The 11185-nt window shown below is 41.3% G+C and overlaps 1 protein-coding gene across 1 annotated transcript; it reads left to right on the forward strand.

Moving 5' to 3' along the window:
* The first annotated feature begins 235 nt into the window (after positions 1–235).
* KRT40 (keratin 40) lies at positions 236–8248 on the forward strand. The gene is made up of 7 exons (XM_007531056.2): positions 236–728; positions 2401–2483; positions 3333–3489; positions 5017–5178; positions 5257–5382; positions 6273–6493; positions 7905–8248. Exons 1-7 carry the CDS (start codon positions 285–287, stop codon positions 7999–8001), a joined length of 1290 nt encoding a protein of 429 aa, XP_007531118.1. The 5' UTR covers positions 236–284; the 3' UTR covers positions 8002–8248.
* The last annotated feature ends 2937 nt before the right edge of the window (positions 8249–11185 follow it).

The following is an 11185-nucleotide window of genomic DNA, read 5'->3' on the forward strand; positions in this document are numbered from 1 at the left end:
TTAGGAAGTAGCATTGTATCCTATTGGCCTGTGAAAATAGTGTCCTTATTTAGTAACCTGAAGTTACGCCTCTTTTATAAGGCATACAACTCTTCCTCTACAAATAAACAACTCTAATGAAATGTTTATATGGAAACTGGTACTAACAACGATAAGGAAAACATCCGGCACATTCTGCAAATACCTATTTTGAAGGCTCTATAAAAGTCTCAGGAGGGAAGGAGACTTTTAGAGTTAGGCAACTAAAGTTTTGCAGTGAGTTGTTGTTCTTCACTTCCGATAGGATGACCTCTGACTGTTCTCCCTCGTGCTGCCCTTCTGATTGTCCCAGTGCTCCTGACTGTGCATCTGCTTCAACCTGCTGTGTGGAAACCACTTGTCTGCCCAGCAACTGTGTTACATCCAGATGTGAGACGCCTACCTTCTTCTCTAGGACTTGCCTGGCAACTGGGTACCTGGCCCCATGCTACTTTACTGGGAGTTGTAATGTCTCAGGCTTAGCAGGGAATTGTGCTTGGTGTGAGGATAGAGCGTTTAACAGCAATGAGAAAGAGACGATGCAGTTCCTGAATGACAGACTTGCCAACTACCTGGAGAAGGTGCGGGGCTTAGAGGAGGTGAATGCAGAGCTGGAAAGAAGGATCCAAGAACAGTGTGAAGATGACATCCCACTGGTGGGCCCCGATTATCAGTGTTACTTTGACACCATTGAAGAGCTCCAACAAAAGGTCTGGTGTCGCTTTGATCTATACTTCACCTTTCTTGTCTTTGAGTTGCTTTATCTTTGTGCAAGAAGAAGCTGTTCTATGCAAACAAATCAAGGCAAAGATGGTTCATTCCCAGAGGTAATGTGAGGCAAAGATATTGTATGCAAAGTCAAGAAATATCAGCACTACCTCCAGGGCAGCCACTAAATTACTCAATGACCATAAGAAATTTACTTATTTCAGGGCTAGTGAGGCAGTATAATGGTTATTCAAATAGACTTTCATGCCCAAGGCTCTGAGGTCTTTGGCTCAATCCTCAGCAATGCTCTGATCTTTTGGTATCTTTATCTCTGTAGCTCTCCCCCCTTGTTGATTTTTATTATTGTTGTTGTTATAGTTATTGTTGTTGTTATTGATGTCGTCTTTGTTAGATAGGACAGAGAGAAATGGAGAGAGGAGGGGAAGATAGAGAGGAGGAGAGGAAAATAGACACCTGCAGACCTGCTTCACCGCCTGTGAAGTGACTCCCCTGCAGATGGAGAGCCAGGGGTTCGAACTCTGTAGCTCTCTTATTAAAAATTAAAGTAAAATATTTAGAAAAAAAGAACTTGATGTATTTCTAGACTTCATTTTTGTCTCAGAATGCAGGGAAACTAGTTTATATTTGAACTTCCTTCTGCCTGTAGCAGTATATTTACATTACTTCTAACATAAATTTTTTTAAATTTTTTATTATCTTTATTTTATTTGATAGGGACAGCCAGAAATCATGGGCAGAGGAGGAGATAGAGAGGGAGAGAGGGAGAGAGACACCTACAACACAACTTCACCACTTGCAAAGCTTTCCCTCTGCAGGTGGGGACTAGGGGCTCGAACCGGTCCTTGTGTACTGTAATGTGTGTGCTGAACCAGGAGCGCCACCACCCGGCCCCCTAACATAAGTATTAAAATGTCATTTTAATCATGCTTTCACTTATCATTTTATTTATTTAGTGATGATTTTGTATTATTATGGATGGGAATCAGCTTAGTATACAAACTACTTATGAAGAAAAATTACTGGCTGAATTCAGTTGTCAAGGGACATTGCAAAATGTCTTGGTAACTAAAAAATGAATTTTTTGTCTCTATTTTTTTTTATAAATTGACATCGCTTTTCCTTTAAAAAAAACTGTGGTAGTCGGGTGGTAGCGCAGTGGGTTAAGCACGGGTGGCACAAAGCACAAGGACTGGCATAAGGATCCCAGTTCGAGCCCCCGGCTCCCCACCTGCAGGGGAGTCGCTTCACAGGTGGTGAAGCAGGTCTGCAGGTGTCTATCTTTCTCTCCCCCTCTCTGTCTTCCCCTCCTCTCTCCGTTTCTCTCTGTCCTGTCTAACAATGATGACATCAATAATAACAACAATAATAACTATAACAACAATAAAAACAAGGGCAACAAAAGGGAAAATAAGTATATATTTTTTAATTTTTAAAAAATTGCCACCAAGGTTATTGCTGTGGCTTGGTGTTAGCACTACAAATTCACTGCTCCTGACAGTTTTTTGTGTTCATTTTTATTTATTTCCTGTGTTGTTGTAGTTGTTCTTTCTATTTTATTGGATAGGATCGAGTGAAATTGAGACAGAAGAGGAGATAGGGAGATTGTTTATGTTTCTTTTGAAGACTACTGACTACATATCAACTTTCCTCCAGATCTTGTGCACAAAGGCAGAGAGTTGCAGACTGGCAGTACAGCTAGACAACTGCAAACTGGCTGCTGATGATTTCAGGTCAAGGTAAGTTTAATTTGACTTTGAAAGTAATTTTTGGGGGGTGGGGTGTACAGTAGCAACCCTGATAGATAGCACAAATTACCATACACAATACCCTGTGTTCAAGCCCCCAGTGGTTCCTACCTGCAGGCGGATGTTATAGGATCCAAGAAGTAATGCTACAGGTGTTTCTTTCTCTCTCCCCAAATCCCTCCCACTTCCCTCTCAACTTCTCTCTTTCTTTTTAAAAAAATATTTATTTATTTATTCCCTTTTGTTGCCCTTGTTGTTGTATTGTTGTAGTTATTATTGTTGTTGTTATTGATGTCATTGTTGGATAGGACAGAGAGTAATGGAGAGAGGAGGGGAAGACAGAGAGGGAGAGAGAAAGATAGACACCTGCAGACCTGCTTCACCGCCTGTGAAGGGACTCCCCTGCAGGTGGGGAGCAGGGGCTTGAACCAGGATCCTTAAGTTGGTCCTTGCACTTGGCACCACATGCTCTTAACCCACTGCGCTACCACCCAACTCCCTAAGTTCTCTCTATCAAAAGAGAAAGAAAGAAAGAAAGAGAGAAGGGGAAAAGAAAGAAGGAGATACACCAGGAGCAACAAATTCATCAGGCAGTCACTGAGCCAGGGTGGCAATACATTTTTTTTAGTTGTGATTCTCTTATCCATACACATTACAAATGTTCCTTATAGAATATTCTCAAAACTAAGAATGCTTATGAAACTAAGATATGTCACTATTAGAAATGTGAAAAAAATTTCTTCATGTGGCTTCCTTGAATCTTTGTGTCCATCATCATATGGCCCAGCACTGACAATGTCTAGCAAGGATGACTTGACTTTCTTTCTTTTGCTCTGAAAGGTACGAATCTGAACTATCTCTTCGCCAACTACTGGAGGCTGACATCAGCGGCCTGCATGGTATCCTGGGTGAGCTGACCCTGTGCAGATCTGACCTGGAGGCCCATGTGGAGTCTCTAAAGGAAGATCTCCTTTGCCTTAAGAAAAACCATGAAGAGGTGAGGAAAGTGGCAGAACCCAACAAGAGGCTCTATGTAACAAAGCTGAAGGGAGCAAAACCAAGCTGTGTATGCAAAGTGACCTTGGGAAGATGTTGTTTTTGCTAGAACAAAATTACTCAAGGGCCTATGACTAGTCAAGTTAATTACTCTGTGTATCTTTGAATGTATTGATAGATATGAAATGACCCCTGACTAGTGCCAGAAAAAAAGAATTAAACTCTTCACCAGCCATTGCTTTTTTAGATGAGGTAGATGAGGACTTTTTTTTTTAAGATTTTTGTTTGTTTGTTTGTTTATGAGAAATACAGGAAGAGAGAGAAAGAACCAGACATCACTCTGGCACATGGGCTGCCGGGGATCGAGCTCAAGACCTCATGCTTGAGAGTCCAAAGCTTTGTCACTGTGCCACCTCCCATACCACAAGATGAGGGCTTTTCTTGTAGGCTTTATGCTTCTCCTATGTCTAATCATTAATATGTAAAAATAAGATTGATAATCAGAGTGTAAAGACCATTTCAAAGTAACTGTAAATGGAACTATGCTTTTAAAACACTGCACTTAAAAATTTTAGAAACCATGCCTGAGGCTCAGAAGTTCAATCCCTGGCACCACCATAAACCAGAGCTGATAATGCTCTGATAAAAGGGGTGGGGGAGTTGGCAGTGGCACAGCTGGTTAAATGCATATATTATAATGCAAAAGGACCCAGGTTTAAGCCCCTGGTCCCCACCTGCAGGGGAAAGTGTCATGAGTGGTGAAGCAGGTCTGCAGGTATTTCTCTTGTCTCTCTCCCTCTTTATCTCTTTCTGCACTCTCAATCTACCCAATAATAATTAAATTTTGAAAAAACAAAAAATAAAAAAAGGAAAAGAACAGAGAAAAAGTTAAGCACATGGAGGGAGTCGGGTGGTAGTACAGTGGGCTAAGTGCACGTGGCGCAAAGCACAAGGACCAGTGTAAGGATTCCAGTTCCAGGCCCCGGCTCTCCACCTGCAGGGAAATCACTTCACAGGCAGTGAAGCAGGTCTGCACGTGTCTGTCTTTCTCTATCCCTCTCTGTCTTTCCCTCCTCTTTCCATTTGTTTCTGTTCTATCTAACAACATCAACAACAACAATAAAAAAAAAAACAAGGGCAACAAAAGGGAAAATAAATAAATATAATAAAAAAGTTAAGCATATGGCTATTCCGTATCAATGAAACTAAAATAAAATAAGGTAACAAATTACATTTTCATAAATGATAATTATACCTAGTATCTTTATATGCTTATTAGCTCTTATGTTTTTTCACAAAAACTCTTTAGAAAAATGTAAAACTAGTATTCCCAACTTTAGGGGGAAGCTTCACAAGTGATGAAGCAGTGCTATGGGTGTCTCTCTTCCTCTTTTCTCTTATCTCTGTGTTCCCTTTCAATTTCTCTCTATCCTATCAAATTAAAAAATAATAAAAATATAAATACTACTAAAATGATCCTCCCCACCCCCCAGTAGACTGACATTCTTCACTCCATGTCCATTTTCAGGAGGTCAACTTGCTTCGGGAACAGCTTGGTGATCGACTGAGTGTGGAGCTGGACACTGCCCCCACCATGGACCTCAGCAGGGTTCTGGAAGAGATGCGTAGTCAGTATGAGTCTGTGCTCGCCAACAACCGCAGAGACGCGGAAGAATGGTTCGCTGTTCAGGTTAGCCCCTAAAGCAAACAATAGGCTTCCAGACTTATGCCTTAATTGTTTTCTGCCTTAACCCTTCCTGTATTTCAGACAGAGGAGCTGAATCAGCAGCAACTTTCCAGTGCAGAGCAATTGCAGGGCTGCCAGACAGAGATCTTGGAACTGAAACGTACAGCCGAGGCTCTGGAAATTGAACTCCAAGCACAGCAAAGCCTGGTGGGTAAAGGAACAAGAGCTCTGTTCTGTCACTGAAGTGTCAGGCCCTGAGATATGACCTCACCTCTCCCAACACAAAGTAGAGGCCTACAATTCATATTGCTAAAGGTCTGAACTAGTAATTATTTGCAAAGGTAACATTTCCTTGTCTTTCCCAAATATTGGTTTACCCAGATAAAAGCAGAAGCTTTGGGTCAACCATTTGTAAAGTCAAACTACGGTGACCAAACCTACCCTCCCAGGGCTGAGCATGACCCTGCAGCACCCTCCAGAAACAGGGACAGTGAGCGGAATAAGAGGGATTCTCCAGTCAAAGGAGCCCAAACATTCTAGTGGGTATTAATTCCCTTTTGATTCAACCCAGTTTGCAAGCTCACCATCATATCTGAAACAATTAATGGTCTTCAGCCCAAAATGGTGATGTGACAAACCAAAGAAAGAAAAAAAAAAAAACTAAAATACAATCCTTACCCTTGTTTTCCAGGCACTGTTTTAAGTGCTTTAATCCATGTTAAATCATTTAATTCTAACCACCATTCTGTGCAATCAGATACATTGCATTTCCAACTTTTTAAAAAGACTTCATTTATTTATTAATGAGAAAGATAAGAGTAGAGAGAAAGAACCAGACATCACTCTGGCACATGTGTTGCCAGGAATCAAACTCAGGACCTCATGCTTGAGAGGCCAAAGCCCTATCACTGAGCCATCTCCCGGACCACGCATTTCCAACTTTTTATAGAATAAAACTAGGGATCAGTACCAAGAAGCTCAGTAGTTTTTCCAAAGACACATAGCTAGAAAAGGGGAGTATAAGGGTTTGAAAACAAGCCATCTGCCCCAGCGGGCACTGCTGCACAGCCCTTTTTTTATACTCTTTCCTTTTGCAGACTGAGTCTCTGGAATGCACAGTGGCAGAAACTGAGGCTCAGTATAGCACAGAGCTGGCCCAGATGCAGTGCCTGATCGACAATGTGGAGACACAACTAGCTGAGATTCGCTGTGACCTGGAGCGGCAGAACCAGGAGTACAAGGTGCTGTTGGATACAAAGGCTCGGCTGGAGTCAGAGATCAGTACATACCAGGGCCTGCTGGAGAGTGAGGACCACAGGCAAGTGCCACACAATTACTCTCAAATCTCCAGGGCTCACAGATAGACTGGCATAGGTGAATCCTGATTCCCCAAAGGTGGCCAAGGTCAGGTCTCACTAGTGTTAAAGATCTTATGAGAATGATGAAAAGCAACTGGGGCTAATCATGTACCAGTAAAAATGCTTAAAAGACTGTTATAAATAGTTCTGCTATGAGCATAGGCATAGATAAGTCTCTTTGGATAGGTGTCTCTCTTTACTTTTTAAATTTTTTTTATTTTATTGTCTTTATTTGTTGGATAGAGACAGCCAGAAATCCAGAGGGAAGGGGGAGATAGATAGATAGATAGATAGATAGATAGATAGATAGACAGGCAGACAGTTAAAGAGAGGGACCTGCAGCCCTGTTTCAACACTCCTGAAGCTTTTCTGCTGCAGGTGAGGACCAGGGGCCTGAACCCGAGTCCTTGCACATTGTAACATGTGTGCTCAACCAGGTGCACCACCACCCAGCTCCCTTTCTATTTACTTTGTATAGATCACTGGAAGAGGGATTGCTGGTCATAGGAACCCAACTCAATGGCTAAGAAAGTTGTGGTGTATATATACAAAATGGGAGGGTGGGGTAGAGAGCATAATGGTTATGCAAAGACATTGTCATACCTGAGGCTCCAGAGTCCCAGATTCAATCCCATGCACCACCATAAACCAGAGCTGAGCAGTACTCTGGTTAAAAAGAAGGAGAAGGAAGGAGGAGAAAAAGGAGATGAAAAGCAGACAGAATGAAATATTAGCCAGCCTGAAAGAATCATGGTAACTGAAACCAGTCAGATGGAGAAGGATGACTACCAGATGATCTCACTTATAGATGAAACTTAAGAATCAAAGAAAGGTAGGTAAAACACAGGGTGAAAACTGGACTTGATGTGGTTTGTTACAGCAAGGCATGGACATGGGCATGGGGCAAACAGAGGGGGTTGAATGGGCATTGGGGACTCAATTCCCAGTGGTGGAGGAAGTCCTAAATTGGTGGTAGGAGTGATGTTCAGACACCTATCGTGAAAGGGTGAAAAATTACACCCAGGTGACAACTGTTTTGTAAATCAGTATTTCTCTATTAAAAACAAAAAGAAAGAAATACTAGAAGATATTCTAAAGTTCTAAGGAAGAATTCGCATCATCTATAACATTTCAAGTTTGGGGTCTCCTTTTGCTTCCATTTTCCATTAAAGGGAAATCAGGAGCAGGTATAAAAGGCAGCCTTTTCAAAGTGAAGAAAATATGTACAATTGTGTTCAGGATTATTAGCCTAAACCAAGTGTGTTCTTCAGAACATAGTCTGAGGGAAACCAGCAGTTTTTTTCTGGGTTGATATTTTCTCCATGTTGTCTTTATGAAGCTTAGTTGACAATAGATTTCCCACACACACAGACTTCCCTGTGATCTGTGCTCTACAGTCACATCAAGCAGCACTTGTGAACCATGCTCAGAATTTATCATTTGCACAGTCGAGAACTGCTGTCCGTAAATGTTAGACCCCTGCACAAGGCTGATGGAGGACCAGAAGCTAGCAGTGAACTGAAAAGAAGAGGGAGTTTTGGTCAGGGACCAGCAAACTGGAAACACAAATCAAGAAGGCTTGTCTCCCAAGAGTTGTCTGCTAAGAATCCTCCATATATTTCTGCTTTGTCATTTACTGTCCTGCCTTCTTGTGTATAATAGGAATCTGTAAAGCCTCCTTAACAGTATCCAAAGAAAGCATACTGTTTTGTGTATTGATACTACTGACATAACCACTTGGTGCTAAGTTAATTGTCTAAATAATCTATTCTGATGATTTGATCTTGCATGAACCCAGACTGAAAATATGTTGATTCTTCCAATACAAATAGTTTCACTAATCCATGCAAAATTTCTTCTGTTATGAAAAACATATGTATATGACCTTGTATTTGGCACATGGATGGAGAATAAAGCAAGTGGTAATTCTATAACCCATTATCAGTATTTCAGAAACCTTCAGTTTTATTTCTTATAATTGATTTTTCCATATAGTGGTAATCAATTAAATATGCCCATGGTTATGTAAACTTTTTTCCACTATGTCATCTGAGCATTTTTAATTCCCATAAACTAAGATATTGTCCTGTGACCATTATTTTATTGGATATATAACTTTCATTTGTTATTGTATATTTAAGTTATATGAATAATTATTCTCATATACTTTTAAATAAATTAGATGACTTCCACTTCCAGAAAGATAAGGTGTGTGTGCATATGTGTGTGTGTCCCCATTGTTCTTCCTAGTGTGATCAAAAACTCTAGTAAAACAAATAGAAACAAAGAAGTGGAAGAAAAAGCCAAACAAGCTAGGGCCCTTGAAGTCCAAGAACCAACATGGCAGTTGAGTTTCCTGGGCTTTCTTTTTGTCCCACATATTCAGTTTTGAGAACTCGAGAAACCAACAACCCAGGAACATAAATAGAAGAGTAGGAGAGTACAGAGAAGTAAACAGACGTGACATTCCTATACTTCACTTGAAGTGATGAAATACCATCACTGTTAAGATATGCATTTGTCTCTATAAGTGTGTGTGTGTGTGTGTGTGTGTGTGTGTGTGTGTGTGTGTGTGTGTGTGTGTGTGTGAAATACTTATTAGAGGAACTAGTTAAAACCTACATTTGGTGGTTATTGTGAAGGGAGATGTCACAAAACTGATCCAAATCTCTCTCTCTCTCTCTCATATTCCTCTCTCTGCCGCCCCCTCTCTCTCTGTGTGTGTATGTGTGTCAAGTTTTATTTATTTAAGATGTGCAATAGAACCAGATTATCACTATAGCACAAGCAATGCCAGACTGAATTCAGGACCTCATGCTTGAGAGTCCAACACTTTATCCACTGTGCTACCTCTCAGGCCTCTGAATCTGTCTGAAAAAAAAAAAATTATTGGAGCCCAGTGGTAGCATACCTGGTTAAGGGCACAGATTAGCATGTTCAAGGACCTGGGTTCAAGTTCTTGGCCCCCAGCTGCAGGAAGAAAGCCTCAGGAGAGGCAACACAGTCCTGCAGGTGTTTCTTTTTCATCCTCTCTATCTCCCTCTCCCTTCTCAATTTTTCTCTGTCTTATCAAATTAAAAAACTAATACATAAATGTTTAAAAAATAATTGAAATAACTTTCTCCCCTTAAGTTTTTTTAATTTAAAAAATTTTCTTTTTTAATGTCTTATCTATATTTTGGATAGAGAAAGAGAAATTGAGAGCGAAAGAGTAGATAGAGAAGAAAAGAGAGAAAGAGAAAATACCTACAGCACTGCTTCACGGCTCATGAAGCTTCTCCTTGCTGGGGACCAAAGGCTTGAACCCACATCATGGAGCACTGTAATATTTGTGCTCAAACCCACCAGGCCCACGTCCCCATAATTTTCTATTTTTATTTTGACTACTCAGAAATAAATCACACAACAATAATGATGTTAACACATGATGTTTTAGTTTCAGACCTAAAATTGTTTGCCAAATGTTTTCACATAAGCAATCTCCTAACTTACCAATAAAAATATTCAAAACAAAAATATTTTGAGATAAATACATCTATATCACTCAATCCCTACTATTTCCCTCTGATAACAAAATTCAGAAGATAGCAGGAACCTCCTGCTTCCTCTATAAAGCCCAAATTTCCCCCAGTCCTGGATCCTCTAGGGTGGGGCTCACTTTCCAGCATGCTTCTCTCAGTTCATACCAACTAATACTGCATCTTCCGAGCCCAACCTATTCAATGTAATGAGTATCACCTCGGCATGCTTCACTTCAGAATGTGTCCGAAGATAACAGGCATGAAATGTCAACCCTTTATCATCATTACTCGGGTAAGACCTAACCCTTTCTCATAGGACTCCTTAATTCCATTTCAGGTGGTCCACTTCCTAACAAAGCCTCAAAACCTAGATAAAGACCAGGTCCCATGAGATAGTGTCGGGTTGTGTCACAGGGGAGAGAGAAGAGACCAGGAATTTTATGGTGGTTCAGGAACGCAAATCTTTATTCACGCAGACACCCCAGAGTTGGGTGAGAGCACAGTGGTTCGGGCCACGTGGAGCTAGCAAAATGGCCACCTCCTGCTATGCCCAACAGCCCTTCTCCAGATCTGGTGGCGGAGGAGAGAAGAGCAAAGAGAGTGAAAGCAGAAATGCGAGTGGCTTTTATGGGAGGATTCCATAAGTGGCAAGTCGGGATGGGATTGGTCAGGAAAGGGGGTGGAGAGAGGCAAAGGGCATGTTGGGAAGGTGGAAGCATCCTTAGCAACTGTTGCAATGGTTTTAACTGAATTAGCAATACCCTGAGGGGATAATGTGGTGGATATCTGTAATTAGTGCTTGCATGGAAATATAGTGGTTTGTGGGCCCTACCAATGTTCGACCACATCTGCACAATTCCCCAACAAGATAGGGAAGATGTACACATGTATCCATAAACTAGGGCAAAATATTTAACTGAAAGCAAGAGTGCACAATAGTACACAGTGAGTGTTGGGGTCTGCTTGGTACCGATCTAGGCCCAGCAGACATTCCATAAGCCTGGCTTGAGTTTCGCTGATGGTCACTAACTTCCTCAGAGTGACACAGCATTTCCTGTAGGCCGTACCTAAATTCACCTCTGCCCTCCAGCCGATGATGCGTAAAGAGCATAGGCCCCACTGACCATGATG

This window comes from Erinaceus europaeus, chromosome 12, assembly GCF_950295315.1.
Source record: "Erinaceus europaeus chromosome 12, mEriEur2.1, whole genome shotgun sequence".
Taxonomy (NCBI): domain Eukaryota; kingdom Metazoa; phylum Chordata; class Mammalia; order Eulipotyphla; family Erinaceidae; genus Erinaceus; species Erinaceus europaeus.